Genomic DNA, 19,259 nt, shown 5'->3' with positions numbered 1-19,259 from the left:
CACTGCTGGCTCTGATCTTAACCCTTCAGGGTCCCAGGCTGGCTTCCTTCATCTTCTTTATTTCATTTGCCACAATCCCTGAGGGATTGGTCTGCTTTGACGGAGGCTACTACTAATTCTCTCCATTAGGGTTTCTTTCACGAAAACTTCCTGCCGTGAACTCAAGCACACAGAACCTTTTCCCTCAGAGCAGTGATTCTCCATCCAAGGTGATTGTGCCCCCTCAGTGCACATTTTCTAATATCCGAAGATGTTTTTGGTTGTCACAATTGTGGGGGCTTGAATGGTATCTAGAGGGAGATGTCCGGAATGCTGCTAATTATCCTACGTTGCACAGGGTAGCACTCTACAGCCAGGAATTATCTGGTGCAAATGTCAATAGTGCTGAGGTGGAGAAACTGGAGCATTAAATGTTTGCGACCATTTAATACAGAGGGGGGATAACAACATAAGAATACAAATTTACAAATAGTTTAAGTATTTAGAGACCTGCTAATTAATCTCTGACTTACTGAAAAATGGTAATTGAGAGCTTTCCTTGGCTTTTTTGTCTCCTACATCTATTTTAAGGTTGAGGCTCATCCTCACATGAGCTCATAGGACTATTTCTGCATGAAGGGCTCTTTTTTTATTTTCTCAGTTAAGAAGAGCAATGGCTGCAGAAAAATGTCTTTTCTCTCTATGGGAAATCTGCACCCCTGAAGGTGAAATCCCCTAGGCACACTTTTTTTTTTTCCTTTCCAAGTGAGATAGACGGTGTAGATATGGGGCTTCTAGATATGGGGTCGTGCCCAGTGGGCCTTATACACAGAAGAAGGCTATGTGGGCATTATCTGGAAGGCATTAAGACTGGAACATTGACTAGCATGAAGATCAGTTATAACCTAGAGGCCAGCAAAGTGACCTTAGATGTAAGACCAGGAACAATGAGGAGGCCTTGAACTAGACAATGGTTGGCATGAAGCTAAGGAAGGGGCCTAACTAGAGAGGTACATTCGGTATGATTTAGGTGGGAATTGAGGTTGAAAGGGTGTGAGGATGATCTGATTTTAATAAAGCTGATAGTACCTTTCACTGAGACAGTGAGGACACTCCCCTTCATTGAGACAAGGAAGTTTTAGATTTGAACAGAAAAATGGGAAGGTGAGAATAAAAAAACAACAACAAAATTTTGGTTTTATCACACATACTACAGATGTTGGAAATTTTCTATCAAGCCATGTGTTTCTATTATAGGAAAGAAGACAGAAGCCTTGAGAAAGCAGGACAAATAAACAAAAATGAGTATGAGACTGACCGGCCCCAGACATGAGCTTACACCTGGTTAATTAATGTTGTTGTCTTTGCACAAGTCCTTTTCATTTTTTACAAATGTAGGTGGTTCTGAACTTCCGTGTCCCCGCTGCTATCATTGTTTGAGGTCAGAAGCCATAGATAACATCATCAGGTGTTTTACCTAACGTACAACAGATATGAATGATAAGGTCACCTTGAAAGCTGTGCTGCAGACACAAAACTTAGTAAATATGATTGTCTTTCATGAATGTATTTATTTATGAATATGGAAATATAAATAATTTAATCTCTAAATATATAGGTTAAAACTAGGAGGTCTCTCTCATGCACTTTCCTTTCTACTCACTCTCCCAGGAACTGTGGGAACCTCTTCACTTTTGGAGGTACCCAACAACTCCTCACCTTCACCGTGCATAAAAATGACCTGGAGAACTTGCCAACTGCAGTGGCAGTATCTTCAGAACTCTCCCCAAATGCTAAGGAGAAAGAGAAGAAGTCCGGTATTGACACACAGGGTTAAATGTTTTTGAAGGGATCGTCCCTTACTTCTGCAGGTCCCACAGCACAAAGAAAACTCGGAGATCACTGATGGTGTCTGGTCTCATTTCCTCTTCACTTGCTTTCTTTCATCTGCAAAATCTCCCCACTCCTTTTACTGAAAATGTTCACACTCAGATTCAGACGCTTCCTCCATGAAGCTTTCCACTGGTCTCTAGAACACTTAGCCCTATACTTTCAAAGAATTTTGAACATACTGCAAAGATATATTTCTTATACTGGCTTTTCATTATTTTTTGAGCCTCTCAAGTGCAAGTCCATTGTTCTTTTGTTATTGGGTTCCTGGTACCTAGTACATTACTGGTTATATGAAAGATAATAAATAGCAGTTTATGAAAGAAGAAGAATGACCAGTCATATACAGTTCAAGAAACATAGCTCGTGAATTATTCGTGAGAGACAGGAATATGTTTTTCATTGTATAAGCAATTAAATGATATGCAAATATATATACTTTTAATGAGAGGAGTTTAGATTTTATCAAAAGACTTATTCTGATTTTAAAAATCACATACTACAAAGAGCACCTAGATCCAGCTGAGTCATTTCTCATCAATACACTTGGGCTCGTGGCAGTGAAAGTGTTGTTTCAAATAAACACACGATTTTGCTTAATACTTTCTGCTTTTCACTTTTTAAATAATAGAACACCTTTATAAAACTGAAACACTTTTCTATTTCTTGGAGGAAAAATATTTTATGGTCTATTTTGCTTTGTGTGTTTTTCTGTTTTTTAGAAAAGACTTGTGTTACTAGTACCTGATATTTAAGAAATTTCACAAATGTGAGGGAACAAAAATTCTAACACTTTCGAAAGATTTCCACTTTTTTGAGACTAGGAATCCTAATAATTCTCAGGACAACAATAATGCCTTTTCTTGACAATTTTATACACATATGTATGTTTATTCATTGTTTAATATATTAAACATTAACATTGTAATCGATACAGAATCATTATAAAATTTTAAGATATTCAGAAATGTCAAAGAAAAGAGTATAATAATCACCAAGAGCCACCACCCAACTCAGGAATGGTGATTAATACAGTGAGTATTATTTCAGATATTGCTAGATATCTTTAGTGCAGGGTTTTCCAATCTCAGCACTTGTGACATTTGGACTGGACAATTCCTTGTTATGGTTGGGGGCTGTCCTGTGCATTGTAGGGCATTTAGCACTATTCTGGGCCTCTACTAATTAGATGCTAGTAGCACCCTTCTCCCAGTTGTGACAACCAAATATATCTTATGAAGTTGCCAGATGTCCCCTGGGGTACAAAATTGCTCTAGGTTGAGAACTACTGCCCTAGACAGAACAATAGAAAAATATTTAGAAACATATTTACAAAACTTTATTAATTGAAATTGAGGGAGAGAGAAGAAACTGAAATGAAGCCAAAGGAATTGCTTTATGTTATTCATATATCTGATAAATATGTATTCAACCTGAATGATCCCACTAAACTTTAAGAAGGTTATGAAATTCTTCAAAGGTTATAGAGTCACTAGGTTTTATATTAACCTAATTTTTAAAATTTTAGACAGTATTGATCTATTCTGAAAACTGGGAAAATTAGCACTCATTTGTCCTCTCATCTGTTTTTCCCCCCACCTCCCAATTTTTGCTAATTGTGCTATTATTTCTGTAGTTGTTTATTTTTTAATGCTAACCAATAGTCCTATCATCAAAGCTTCTCTATTCTTGAATGATTTTGATTTATTTCTCCTTGGATTGCATTGTCAAGTAATTGATATTTTCAATGATTTCCCCCGGAAAGACTCACGAGTGTTACATTTTCTGAGTGGGCACGTGCTTGAGAATATTTGTTGCCTCAGAACTTGAAATCAAACTTAACTGGTTTCACTTGATATTGTTTTTTGGTAACAGCTTTATTGAGATAGAATTCACATGCCCTACAATTCACCTGTTTGAAGTGTACAATCTAATCATATTTTAGTGTATTTAATCATTTTAGTATGTTACACAACATTGTGCAACCACCACCAGAATCAAATTTAGAACATTTCCATCATCCCCAAAAGAAACTTGTACCCATTTAACAGACCCTTCCCATTTCCCTTCATCCCCACCCCAACCTTAGTCAACCACAGATACACTTTTTATTTCCAAAGACTTGCTTTCCTGGATATTTCCTATAGAGGAAAACCCAGAATATGTGATCTTTATGACTCGCTTCATTCACTTAGCATGGTAGTACCAAGGTTTACCATGTTGTAGACTGTATCAGTACTTCCTTATTTTTTATGACCAAATAATGTTCCATGTTATGGATGCACCACATTTTGTTTATCCATTAATCAATTGATAGACATTTTGATTGGTTCCATATTTTTTGGCTATTATGAATAATGCTGATATGAACATCTATGTATAAGTGTTTTTGTGTGTGTGTGTATTTCATTTCTCTTGGGTATTTATCTAGGAGTGGAATTTCTGTGCCATAAGGTATCACTGTGTTTAACCTTTTTAAAAACTGGTATAATAGTTTTGGGTCATGCTTTGTGACTTTCACCGGTTTGTACATATTGTTCTACTCTGCACTGACAGATACAATCATCCTGTTTTCCACAGCTTTTCTATATATCTTCTGGTTAACTATATTTCATTATGAAGTAGGGTTTTATATTTATTTTTCTCCAAAAGGGCTTGTATGTGCTTTATTCTCAGAGTTATTTCAAAGTTGGGAATGACTGCCTGTTGCCTTTAAACACTTTTAAAAAAATGTCAGGCTGGATACATTTTCTCTCTCTCAGAAGTCAGTGGACAGTGTTCCTTTATCTTCTGGTTTTCAATGTTGCTGTGGAAAGTTCTGGGTCAAACTGATTTTTCCACGTTGTAAGAGACTTGCTTTTTCTGGCTGAATAATTTAAGCAATAATTATCCTGAAAGGTCAGTAACATAACAAGGATGCATATCAGTGTGGTGCATTGGTATTACTTTTCCCTGAATTAGGACATGATGTGCTAAAATGTATACATTCATTTTATAAGCTGTTAAAAGAGTTGCAGGCATGATCTGCATTTTTCTCTCAGCTCATTAATCTGAACAAGGTAGTATTTTTATTTCTTTGGCATTTGAATTTTTCAACCTACTAAATGTACTTCTCAGTTAATTCATTGTATTGAAAGTTTATGTCTAATCAAAGCATCCTCAAAATTTACGTAAGTAGAAAAGGTTGTTCTGAGTTTTTTGTTCTAAGAAATTCTTGTCATTGAAATTATTTTCTTCATTTTGTCTTGTTGTCTGCATTGACTTGTTCAGCTGTCTGAGAAATCACAACTGCCCAGAATGCATTAAATAATCAAAGGTGCATGTAGGCAGTAAATAACTTTGCAGAAGTTATATTCTTAGACTGCAAAAAGGTACCGACTAGTGATTTGTTTAATTTCTCTTCCATTTCAGAATTCTGTTACATTTGGCAGACTACATATAAACCATTAAAAAGAGTGAAGATCAATCCCGTTTTAACAAATAACATAGAATATAATTTTGGAAGCTTTACTGTGTCTGATAAGCCACCATTATGAAATTTTCTACTTTTTAATTTTATGTTTTATTTTTTTCCCTTGGGTTTCTTTTATTTAATTTTCCTAAAGTTCCTCCCCCTTTTTCCCTCTCCTCCTCATCTTCTTTTCCTCTTCTTTCTTCTTTCTCTCTCTTTTCTGTCTCCCCTCTTTGTACTTACTTACCAAAGAATTAAAGTGTATTTTTTGAGATACAAATGACACAACAAACTGGGAGCAATTACTCTAAGTTTTCTGATCGCTACTTTGACAAAAGAAATCTTATAATTTCATTTTAAAAATATTGTTAAGCCCATGTATTGTATTGTGTCTTGCCCACATCAAGCAAGGGAGAGAGAGAGGCAAACAAAATAGACCAAAAAAATCTGCATTTTTGGAGCTGGTGTTCTGTTGGGGGTGGGGGAGAGCAATAAACAATAAAGAAGCAAGTAAAATATATGATAAATAGATGCTAGTAAGTGTTGTGAAGACAATGTAGTTGAGGTGTGGGTAGTGGGGGATTGGAAATTTTAAATAGGATGGTCATTAAATGCTCACTAAGAACGTGCCATTTGAATAAAAATCTAAAGGAAATAAGGGAGCAAGGCATGTCTATATCTGTGAAAAAGTACTCTAGATAGAAAAAACACAGTAATCACACAGAGATTGGGCTGTAGTAGAATGCTCATGGAACAGCAAAATGGTCAATGTGTTTGGAGCAGAGTGAGCAAGGAGGAGAATGGTGGTCAGATCATGGAGGATTTTTCTGAAAGATTTTTATTTTTCAACCTAAATGAGATGGGGAAAACACTAGAAAATTTTGAGAAGAGGAGTGGTGTGAACTAATTTAGGCTTTAATAAAATTGAGCAGGGTAAGGCTGAAGCAAGGAGACCACTTATGAGACTGCATCATACTAACCCAGATGATAGATTACAGTGGTTTAGGCTACGGACACAGTGGTGATAGTTGTAGTATGTGCACAGTTCAGGAGAAGCAATACAATTTGCTGATGGTTTGATGTAGATTGCAAAAGAAAGAGTCAAAAATGACACCAAGGTGTTTGGTCTAACAGTTCCTTAGAGGCATAGAATTGGCATTAATTGAGATGGAGAAGATTGTTGCTGGGGTCAAGGAGTTGCAGAGAAATACCGTATAAAGATCTAATTTTTGAACATATTAAAGTTGAGATACAATTAAACATTCAGATAGAGATATGCAGTTATTAGTTTGATAGTTCCAGGCTTCATGTATATATTTGTAAGTATCAGCATATTTAAAGCCATGAGATGGACAAGTGGGAGTTATTGTTGATGGAGAAGAGTAATGACAAGACCTTGGGGCACTCAAACATTGATAGATTGAGGAAATGAGGAGGAAGAAAGAAAGAAAACTTAGAATTATACCATTAATGAGAAAGGCAAAGAAGTAATGCCAAGTATTTCTCCAAGTGAAGAAAATGTTTTAAGGAGGGGAGAATAATCAACTATGTTAATTGTTGTTGATAGGTTAAATGAGATGAGGGCTGTATAGATAAAGGACTAGTATCTAGAATACATAAAGAACACTCAAAAGTCAACAGTGAAAAAAAAACCATTCCAATTAAAGTATGGATGTTATGAACTGAATTGTTTCCCCACCCCCCAAATTTGAATGTTAAAGTCCTACCCCACTGTGTGATTGGATTAGGCTGTAGGGTCTTTAAGGAGGTGATTTAAGTTAAATGAGGTCATGAGAGTGGGGTCCTAATCTGATTAGGTATGTGTCCATATAAGAAGCTCTCTCTCTCTCTCTCTCTCCATGGTGCACAGAGAAAAGGCCATGTGAGGACATGGTGAGAAGGCAGCCATCTGGCTTTCTGTATTGCATTTTATCCACTTTTAAGAAAGGTATTGTTACCGAACTCATAGAGTTGTATACACTAAATATGTACAGATTGTTACATACTTCAATAAAGTGCTTAAAAAAAAAGCAAAGTTAGGGTTAGCAGATCATATACATTTTTATCTTAAAAGTAAAATATATTGTTTTAGAAAACAATGTATTTTTCAAATACTGTTTTTTTAAACAGCTTTATTGAGATATAATTCACATACCATACAATTCATCCACGCAAAGTGAACTGTTCAGTGGTTTTTAGTATATTCACGGCATTATATAACCATTAACAGAATCAATTTTAGAACATTTTCATTGCCCCAAACTTCTTCGCTACTGTCATCCAATTGCCCCGTCTCCCAGTCCCAGGAAAACAATAATCTACTTTCTGTCTCTATAAGTTATTTTTCAAAGGATAATCTATTAACATAAAAGTTTAGCAAAACAAATATTTTAAAAAAATTACTTGTAATCTTAACAATCTACAGGTTCTTTTTACTTTATGTTTGTAATTAAATACTTAATACATCTTCCTCTTCTATGTAAATGACTATATAGTTCCCATTATCCATTACAATCTTTTTTAACTCTGGAAAGACAAAAGGTGGCATTCCTGAGGGAATCCTTCTGAATCTCTAGTACCCAATATTGAATTTAATTTAAAACATTAATGTGTAACTAATTTTATTAGTAGTAATTATTCATTACTTAGAATAATGCATCATGATTTGTTTATGTTGGGATGATAAAAGGAGGTCTTACTCTTCTGACTAGTATTCATACAGTAAGTGATTGCTTTTAGATCTGCTACTGGGGAGGTGTAGGGATTTTTAAACCTCCTTAACCACGGAATGCTCTCTTCAAAAACCTGCAGCTTCCTGCTGGTGCCTGCCTGCTGGGCTCTGCTCTGCCTCTTCCTGGCCCCTCCTTTCTCTGAGGCAGCCCAGAGCCTCCCGGGTGCTTCTTAGCACAGTCTGTAAAGAGCTGAGATATCCTAACATTATTTGATCATAGAAATATTGGCCTTTGCTTTCTTTATAATCGTTTTGAATTAGCAGCAATTTCTTCTTCCAATAAAATATTCTTCCATCATTTTTTACCTATTGTGAATCTGTAAAATAAGGTTTGCTAACTAGATGAAATGGGTACTATTCTGTGTGTGAGCGTGTTTAAGCTACCAAAGGTAATAAATTGTTTTCATTACTATAAAAGTATTCATTATAACGATAGCAGCAATTCAAAGAATTGTCCCTCTGTTTCAACGACTTGCCTGAAACCTTCTGTAGGATGTTTTATTAGGGGCCTGTCCTCCAGCCATGATATAAAAAGGAAACAAATGAAATATTACGTCATATAATAACATTATCTAATTTAGTCCTTTAAGTAATTTTGATGTTCCTCTTTCTAATCAGACCAAGTAAGATTTAATAATATTCCATAATTTAAAGTTATAGCTTTATTTTAATTTTCATAATATGACATTTCAACAGAAAGGCATTTAATTCCCTCTAAAAATAGGTCAGATTAAAAACTTTTAAGAACACAAATGTGTTCTTAGCCCTGATTTGATATTTTGCATTTTCTTGCATTCTTTCCTAGAGATAAAAATGTCTAAGCTTAGAAATAGCTGTATAATAAAAATAAGGACTAGGCTTGACATACCAAGATAATACACAGCTTAATTCGGCTTTAGGAAAATCAAGCCCTCAAAGTATATTCTCAGGTGAATAAATTCAACTCTACAATTGTCTACATATGATCTGAGATTTGACTTTTGAGTCAGGCCCATAAGAAAAGCAAAAAATAAAATACAGCCATGTGCCACATAACAATGGTTCAGTCAACAATGGACTATATATACAACCGTGGTCCCATAACATTATAATGGGGCCGAATTTCCTGTAAGAAATGGAAGGGCAAGTGGTTCAGGAGGATTTTATTTTATCTTTAATGGGAGCAATATATGTGGGGCTTGGTAATAGATTCCCTCTCACTCGTTCAATTTTGAGTGTGCAGATTACATCCCAGTCAGTCAGCCATTGGCCTGTCCCAGCACAGGGGAGCCTGCCCCCCAGCAGTGCATACTGAGGGTGACCCGGCCCTCCCAGATCTAGCCCGATGGTCTGCAGAGTGCACTGCTGTAAATTCTTTGTTGAGGACCCAAGATCCTGTACAAGGACACAGGTCCACAGGAGCGACCTTAGCAAGTATTAAGGGCCACGGCCACTTTGGTAAAAGCTTTCTGTGCTAGTGTGGAGCCAGCCTGTCCCTATACTTTGGAAACATTTCCAGGTTGTAATGATGTAAAACATCGGTAAGTTTTATTTCTTTTATCAATTCAATGCTAGAGAGAGCCTTTACGACCAGACAGGGTCAATGGAACCAAAAACAAATTTCCAAAGTCAAAATACTGAGCCCTCAGTTCTACACCCTCTGCGTGTTAAACACCCTCTTTTTTTATGAATACCACAGTTTCTTAATCTGACCGTTGCTGCAAATACAGCAGCCCAAACCACATTGCCATGACAGTCCCATGTTCCTTTATCTCTCCATCTCGATTCCTTTTTCCTTCTGATCCTCAGGCCCTTCTAGCCCCCTCCTGACAGTCACCATTATGGTGAGCTAGGCCTGATCCAGCCAGTTTCTCCTCGATATTTCCAATCAGTCCAGCCCACATCCTTGTTCATGGAGCAGCACTGGTAGCTTCGATGTTCTATTTCTGACCCTGTTGGAAGGAAGCAGGAGGAGGGCTTGTGGGACAGTGTTTGTAACGTCTACAGCCGTGTGCAGTCACGTCCCAGGCCTTCACAGTCACTCACTCACTGCCTCACCCAGAGCAACTTCCGGTCCTCCAAGCGCCATTCATGTTAAGTATCCTACACAGGTGTACTATTTTTTATCCTTTATACCATATTTTTACTATAACTTTTCTATGTTTAGATATGTTTAGATGCATAAATACTTACGATTGTGTTACAATTGCCTACAGTATTCCGCACAGTAACATGCTGTACAGGTTTGTAGCCTAGGAGCCATGGGCTGTACCACGTAGGTGTGGAGTTAGGCTACACCATCTAGGTTTGTCTAAGTAATGCTTGCACAAGGACAAAATCACCTAATGACACATTTCTCAGAACAAATCCCCATCATTAAGCAATGCATGACTATAGGTATAAGCATTGCTTGTTTGGTCCAGAATTTGTAGAAAAATAAATTAAAATCTAAAGAACAAATAGAAGCTGAATCAAGTTTGTGGTTTTTAACTCCAGCTAGGTATCTGTTCTTTGCAAACATAATGAACTGTATTTTTTTTTTTCAATTACTGTTTTCTAGCTTCAGAGAATATGGTAGTCCCCCCTTATCTGCAGGGGATACGTTCAAAGATCCCTAGTAGATGCATGAAACTGCAGATAGTACCAAACCCTGTATATAATGTTTTTTCCTATACATGCATACCTATGGTAAAGTTTAATTTACAAATTAGACACAGTAAGAGATTAACAACAGTAATTCATAACATAGAATAATTATAATATATTGTAAAAAAATTATTGGCATGTGGCCTCTCTCTCTCTCTCCCTCTCATAACCAATCTGATAACTGAGATGGCTACTAAGTGACTAACAGGTGGATAGCGTATGCAGAGTGGAGATGCTGGACAAAGGATTGATTCACGTCCTGGGAGGGATACAGCGGGATGCTGCAAGATTTTGTCACACTACTTAGGATGGCACACAATTTAAACCTTATGAATTGTTTATTTCTGGAATTTTCCATGTAATATTTTTGAACCACAATAGACCATGGATAACTGAAATTGCAGATAAGGGGGGGGCTGCTATATGTCTTTCTTCCAGGAACCTAATTTAGATAGAATTTATCGTGTGTGTGTGTGTGTGTGTGTGTGTGTGTGTGTGTGTAGAGACAATAGCTTAAAACCCAAGATGTATATTTTATATTGGATGTGTCAAGAACTTGCTGGAATCAGCAGCAATGCGTAATTTATTTCTCTGATAATGAGTCTTATCAACCACACATATCCAGTCAGATTTCACTCCTGTTATTTCATGCCACTGCATTTATATTTTATTTTCCATGCTTTTCCATATGGACCCACAATATTTATTCAAAAGGGAGGTTGTAGCTATAACAAAAAATGACTGGGAAAGTGAAGATAAGACATGATAGTTCACATAAATTTTTCCAGATCTAATTTATACTCCAATCTTTTATACATTTCTCCTTATTTTGAGCATTTTAAAACTTTGAGAACCCTTTTCCTACTATTTATCTACTTCGCCGTTATAAGCAAAGTAAAGGATCATTTTGAATGAAAAGAGCATTTTCATGAGGATACCAGCAGAGCACAGAGTAAGTAGTGCCTTAATCTTTGATTAGATGAGAATATTTTGAATGCCAATCTCAGTTTAGAAAATCACAAGGCTCATTAATGAAAACAGTTAGTTGAGTTTAACTTTGTGAAGTATGTCAGAAATCTTAGAGCAAAAACCCCTTTGAGCTTCTTTAGGGTTTTTGTTATTCAAAGCAATATAGGTACTTACATTTTCAAGTTATTAAAAAAAAATAGTTTATTAGTTAATGTTTGGCAGATCCTTATCTTATTACTTTGGCAGAAGATGGCAATTAGGTTGAAAATGTTTTTCTTATATCCAATATAACATCTAGACTATTTCTGTAGGGCTCATTTTTCTCCTATGTTGGAAGGAATCCAGAATTTCAATCCTTGTAAAATCTCCAATCACATGCTCATGTCTACTACTATATAGTTCATTTTTAAAATTAAATCCTATATTGGGGTGACATTGGTTAATAAAATTATATAGGTTTCAAGTGCACGATTCTATAATACATCATCTGTGTATTGCATTGTGTGTTTACCACCCAAAGTCAAGTCTCCTTCTGTCAGCATAATTTGACTGCCTTGGCCCTTTTCTACCCCCCACCCCGCTTTCCCTCTGGTAACCCCTAAACTGTTGTGTCTGTGAGTTTTTGCTTGTTTGTGTTTTTCCTTTGTTTCTTTCAGTTTTATATCTCACATATGAGTGAAATCATATGGTTCTTGACTTTTTCCATCTGACTTATTTTGCTTAGCGTGATAGTCTCAAGTTAATAGAAGAAAGAAAAGCAGGCTGGTATGAATTCACAGTATTTTTAATAGTAACAATGCTAAAAACAGAAAGTGTAATATGTCATTCATTTTACGTCATGGATTTGTTTTTTTTCTTTTTTCTTTTAAACCAGGGTCATTTTGGAATTCAGCTTCCTTCAATACTGAGGCTTCATATCTTCATTTTCCTACTTTCCATGGAGAACTTAGTGCCGATGTCTCTTTCTTTTTTAAGACTACAGCTTCATCTGGGGTATTTTTAGAAAACCTGGGGATTACTGATTTTATACGGATAGAGCTACGCTGTAAGTTCCGTTTCCCAGAGAAATCTATGGAATTCTATTTAGTAGTAAATCCTTTAATTAACTTTTAAAGTACTGTTTCTACTTGAATCTTTTCATTGTGCCCCTTTGAAAAAATTCTGTGATATTGTTAGTCTTTCTGCAAGAAAATATTTAACCTGTGATAATTTGGGGAAATTATTGTATTCTCTAGAACCAATTTAAGAAGCATTTTAAATTCAAATAAAATTTTTTTTAAAAAAACTAAAATTCTCAATTAATTATAAAATTACTTAATTAAATCGGTCACCCATATCATTTTGATATACTCTTAGACTGCTATTAGTCTCTTAATATCAAATGTATATTGCATACTTTAAAATTTATATCAACTTTGGTTCACTCTAAAATTATTTTTTTTATAAAGTGCTATTTTGTTTTCTTGCCCTGGCTAAATAGTTTTACTTTTTATCAATACAAAAATTTAACTCTGAGGATGAATTTCTTAAAATTTGTTTTTTACCCCCCAAAAATATAAATGTATTTTACCGTCTCCTTCCACACTTACTCTTTACTGATGTCTGTCATTGGTTCCTCCCATAAAATTCAAATAATTACGTTTATACTTAGCGATTGCTGGGCTGTGGTGCTGTTCCTGTGTGTTAAAGATTCAGCTCTCCCCACGTGGATTAACTTAAACAATCTTCATGTTTATTTCCAGCTCCAGCACTAGTGACCTTTTCATTTGATGTGGGGAATGGGCCGTTTGAAATCTCGGTGCAGTCACCCACTCACTTCAACGACAACCGGTGGCACCACGTTAGGGTTGAAAGGAATATGAAAGAGGCGTCTATTCAGGTGGATCACCTCTCACCAAAGACACAACCGGCTCCAGCTGATGGGCATATCCTTTTGCAGCTTAACAGTCAACTCTTTGTGGGTAAGTTCTGTTTCTAGGCTGTTTAGCATTTAATTGTATGATGTAAGTGCAGAGATGAGCCAAAATAAAATAATACCAATTATAAAAATAATTTAAAGAAAAACAACAAATCACCATTTTTTGAGAATGTATGCTCCAGGTTATGCCAGGTGTTTCATTTCCTCCCCATAACCTGTGAAATGGGTATTATTCCTATTTTACAAATGCAATAATTGAGATTAAGGGAGTTGAAGTGACTTGCCTTCAGAAATCCATCTAGGAAAGGAGATTCAAATTTGTGTTTGTGTAATTCTGAAACCTGCAGATTTTGTGATTTGTTCCAGGATTTTTATTATTATTATTATTATTATTATTATTATTATTATTTTAACATTAGTGCTTTTAGTATGGTATTGGAAATGGTTATCTCTGTTCCCATGGGAGTTGAGGCACCCTCCTTGTAATTCCAGGCAATGCCAACCAGTGACTCCCTGTCAAAAACAGGCCAATAGAAGAAAAAAAGGAAAGCAGGAGTAAAGTGTATAAATTCCATGCTTGACAAGTTTGACCAGTTCTGCTGGTGTCTCTCATTTTGCCCATTTTTGGATATCTTCTGATCACCTACGTCCTATTTATAGCCAAATGTTGTTCCTTTATTTCCTAAATACCTTCACTTGGTATTTATAGACCTGATAGGAATCTTTCTGGAGCTTTGCTAATTACTTTACAGAACTTGTTGACCATAAATTTCAAGGGATTTTCTCTTACTTGATCACTTTTCATATATTTTAATGTATATGAGGACATAGAAATACTATACAGCAGGATAAATTATAAATGATCAGAAATTACATTTAAAGCATTTTAGCAGTTTTATTTTAGAACAAAATTCATCAGATCCCCATTACATCTTCTATTGTTTAACAATCTTGTTTTATTAACTCTCTCTCACTGCAAAGGATGACGTTTTATGTGACATTTTTGGCCAGGATATTTTTGAGATTTCTAATGAATTTACGTACTCATTATTTCTATCATTTATTCTTTCTTTTACTCAATACATATTTAATGAACAGCTTCTATGAGTAAGGCATTGTAATGGGCAATCTAATCATGATCTTGTGGCCACTCGACTGACTTATTTAAAGGTATAGAAATAATAAAGAATACGTGAGAAGAAATACATAAGTTTTCTTTTAATAACATACTAGAAGCTCAGTCAGGAAGTTGACATAAATATTTCTTCAATTACAAAAAATGAGAGATGGCCACAGCAAAAGGTATGGCAATTTAAAATCTGTCAGGATCTAGGAAATAGCCTTACTATTCTTGGAAATTGAAAAAGCTGAAATAGTCCTCGCTATTTTCAGTGAAATCTGCCGCAGTTTGCCTGTATGTGAACTTTTATCCTTGGTATGAATTTTAACTTCAGAGGAATGGAGTCACTGTGTATTGTGTCTGATAGGAATCCTGGCCTTAATTTGATTTCAGGTAGTTATAATGGGTAAAAATGCTATTCTGATATCAGAAAACCGGTATAGAACAGACTTGAGTCTGTTGCTATCATGTGTTATAATTTTAATAAGGATCTAAGAGAGTTCATCTTTATGGAGGCAAATGGTTAGGCTTTTGACATTCCTAGGTGTTAAATTCAAGGATAATTATGTTACTTAAAAGTTCTAAAAATTGAAATCTTTATTATGCTTAGGTCAAAGTCATTGAAAACTAAAAAGAAAAAGCAGAAGGAGATCTCTGAGGAAAAAAAAACACAAAACCTCTGCTATTAATAAAAATCTATTTATACAATTTCTCCCTTCCTTCTCAGAGGTAATGAGTAAATTGAAATGGTTAATGTGATTACATTAAAAAAAGATTCATTGAAAGAAAAAAAAGGCTTGGGGGCCACTGGTTAGCTGAGTTGGTTAGAGCGCGGTGCTCTTAACAACAAGGTCGCCAAGTTTGATCCCCACATGGGCCACTGTGAGCTGCTCCCCCCACAACTAGATTGAAACAACTATTTGAGTTGGAGCTGATGGGTCCTGGAAAAACACACTTAAAAAAGAAAAAAGGCTTGCAGCCTTAGGTAGAAGCAGACCATTGGCTGTCAAGAGGCCACATAAGGGTCTTGTTTGTATCTTTACCTCCATCACAAGAACAGACGACTTTCTTAGGAAAGGGCCCCAACCAAGTTAATAAAATAACACTTATAAGACAAAATATTAATTTATCAATTTACAACATTCCTATCAAATAAATCAGAATTTTAAAAAATTTCTGGATGAAAATACTTTTCTCCTGCAGCAAGATTCAATAGAACTTAAATTATAATTAAAAAGATTACACCAACTTAGTGCAAAGTGGGTGAAAAACTAATAAAAACAGTAATAATCATAGCTAACTTAATGTAGCAGTTACTAAGACCAAAAAGTAGTTCTCTGCTTTCCTGAGAGGATATTTCAGTGGAGGAGGCAAGACACAGCCAATAAAAGAGTGAAAAATAACACAAAATAAAACAAAAAACTATATATACATATGTATGTATAGACATGCATATGTGCACATATATATGTATATGTATGTATGTATATATTGTTGCAGATAATGAATGACAAATACTATAAAGTGAAAAGCAGAGGAAAGGGTCAGGCAATGATTTGGGTTGGTGGGGTTCTTTTCAAGTAAGGCGGTCAGGGGAGTTCTCTCTGAGGACCTTACGTTTGAATAGAGAGGCCAGGTAAAGCAGAAGAGGGAACCCTGTGAACATGTGAAGGAAGAGAATTCCAGGGGGAGGGAACATGCTCCCAATGGCAGGATTGATTTAGGTAGTCAAGGAGCAACAAGGAAGTCCATGTGGCCGGAGGAGAGAGTCGGCATGAGAGAAAGAGTGGTATGGAACATGGTGGAGTTATATAGGGAGGCTTTAAGGCCATAGAGAAGAATTTGGAATTTATTCTAAGGGGTCTGAGCAGTGGCATGATCCCATTTACATTTTCCACGCTCTCTTGCTGCTGTGAGGAATACGGATGGAGGGAATATGATGGCAGGAGACTGTGGCAGTCGTCTTTAGGAGCGATAATGGTGGTGTGGGCTTAAGTGGAAATGGTGAGAAACAGAGGTGGGCCTTTTAAATGTCAATGCACATAACTTGCCAATGACGTGGTGATTGCTCTACAACTTACCCCAGCTAATCTCCTGGGGGCAAGGTGCTGCTTGGTAGGTCTCTGGGTGCCTTACATCCTCTCTCAGTTTTTAATTTCACCTGAACTTAGTTTTTGTTGTTGTTCGTTTGTTGCTTCCTTTATCCTCATTTGTAGCATGATTAAAACTGTCCCTGGCCCCATGAGCTAGATTATATACTACGAACCATACTCAGGTTGCAAAAGTCCTCTTTCACAGCCCAGAAAAAGTATCTCCCCTTCTTCCTCTCCTTCAGTGAGATCCCACCTGTCCCCTGTCCCCTGTCCCCTGTCCCCTGTCCTGGTCCACACTCTCACCAGGAAATCAGGCTTCTTTGTGCATATGACCTGTGCCAGCACGTATCAGATGTAGCAGGGACCTTCTCTTGGAAACTGCTCCCCCACGTATTTATAGTTTGTGAACCTGAAGTCTGTTCTCAGAGCCAGTGACTCACTGAGTGACTGGGAATCTCTGCTTTAATTCAATGAATTGATTTTCTGGTTACAGTTTAAAGGGTAATTTCATTCTCCTTACATACAAGTTCAGCAGTTTAATTTGTACTGCACCCGTCCATCTTAAAAATAATTATGTTAATCTGTATTTTCAAGTGCACATAACAACAATCATTTATATTTGGGTATTGGGACAAATGAATTAGTCCCAATGAAATGTAATTGCAAAGAGTAAGTCTATAGTTTTCAGCATAACTTTTTTCTCCTAACAAAAATGTTTTAAATCCAGACACTGAGGATGAGGATAATAATAATAGAAGCAATGTTTTAAATTACATGGAAACAATCTTTATAAATGCAGGAGAAAACTGAAAGACTAAGTTAGTGTTAGTCTAAGATAAATTTTTGTATCACCCCCACGTTTCGTAGCTGTTACCAAAAATGCACCTTCCTGTTTGTGAACAAATTTGGCAGAAAACATAAAAATTGTTGTGGAATGTTTCAAATAAAAAATAAAAATAGGAAATAATTAGAAATTTTGGTAATGTAGAAATATGTTTGTTTGAGATACTATCATTAGTACTTTTTATTTACATACAAAACATTGTGGATATTTGAATATATGTTAATTTTGATTTAAATTACATTCTCCATCTCACTGTGCTACCATAACCAGGCCTGTGTTGATGATATTTATTGACATTACATTTTTTTAGATTAAAACTTTAAAGTTTTCTGCAGTCTCTCAGAAGTGACTACTGCAATGGGATAACACCAAAGAATCTCATGCATTTTCTCTATTGCTTGCTTCACTCTCTCCCCTAAAGACCTATCATAAAGGGGATTCATATCTCAGAGTGAAAGTCTGGTGCAAGATTAATGCTTTAACTTCTGAGCAAAATCGGTAAAAATAAATAGAAAGCATGATTAAAAATGTGATTCAGCTGGGCAATAATTATGTGCGGCGATTGAAAGAGGAATAAGGAAATGATAGTTTCAGAGATTCAACTAATTTTAGCCTACGCCAAAGAATTATAAAACAGATGGATTTTTAGCAATCCCTGTAGCTCCAAATAGAACAATTAGCTTCAACTAATCTCTGCTATAGGATGTTATGCAAAGTGAAGGAGTAATAAAATGAGGAAGAAAAACCTTGTATGAAAAAGTAAGAAAAATTAACACTAATGTAATATGACAGATTAGAAACAATGAGTACCAATGAAATGAACATCTCCTCCCTTCCCCAAATAATCTCAACCATTGCATTGCTTTTCATAATAAAAAATGATGATTCACCTTCTGTTTGTAGCCTATCATTCTCCATCCTCCCTCTTAATTATGGTAGTGGGTTTGTACCTACCTTTTCACATTCTTTCACTTGTCCTTTATTTGTATGTGTGTGATTTATGACATATTAAATAGTCCTATTCAGAGGTGCTATTCATTAACTTAAAAACTAAATTTAATGACATGATGCTAATTGGTGAATTAAACATATGCCCTTGACCTTGTTAACATCAAGGACTCAATGTCCAGAGTCACTGCTTAAGTTATATGCCCACAAACATTCTCCAACCACAGAAATGAAGGAGAGAAAAGAATCAATCACTTTTTTAAGCTGAAATGTGACAGTGGTCATTTTCTATTTTGGTTTATAAACTCAGCATTTTTCTTAGAAGCTTCTTAAATTAGCCTTGAATTGATTTTCATTCAAACAGCTCTGCAATTTTTGTTTGCAGTCTAAATTCTTTAACTGACAGGTTTTTAAATGGAGCAAACTCCATTTCCATACTTTGTGACTAGGACCTGAAGGAGAAGGAAGGACTCCTGACGTACACTCAGAAGTCATTCGTATTACACTTGAGTTGCATCAAATCTACAAATATTTATTGAGTATCTAGATCAATCTAACCACTGTACACAAAAGTTAATGTTTAACTCTAAGCGTATTGAAGCTCTGAAGGTTCGTTCTCAGCCTTAGTTGCACATTAGTATCAAGTGGGGATCTTTTGGGAATCTGACAGTACCAGTACAAGATTTATTTA

General features: G+C 35.8%; 1 protein-coding gene across 4 annotated transcripts in view; it reads left to right on the top strand.

Moving 5' to 3' along the window:
- CNTNAP4 (contactin associated protein family member 4) overlaps positions 1-19,259 on the top strand; it is a 238,124-nt gene that overhangs the window by 189,248 nt on the left and 29,617 nt on the right. For all 4 annotated transcript variants that reach the window (XM_019710874.2, XM_074314549.1, XM_019710883.2 and 1 more), the window contains 2 exons: positions 12,520-12,690; positions 13,388-13,606. In XM_019710874.2, the coding sequence (XP_019566433.2) occupies positions 12,520-12,690; positions 13,388-13,606 (390 nt within the window). The remainder of the gene's footprint in view (positions 1-12,519; positions 12,691-13,387; positions 13,607-19,259) is intronic.

The sequence above is a fragment of the Rhinolophus sinicus genome, linkage group LG11 (assembly GCF_036562045.2).
Source record: "Rhinolophus sinicus isolate RSC01 linkage group LG11, ASM3656204v1, whole genome shotgun sequence".
In the NCBI taxonomy this organism is placed as follows: domain Eukaryota; kingdom Metazoa; phylum Chordata; class Mammalia; order Chiroptera; family Rhinolophidae; genus Rhinolophus; species Rhinolophus sinicus.
This window is presented reverse-complemented; position numbering and strand designations above follow the sequence as displayed.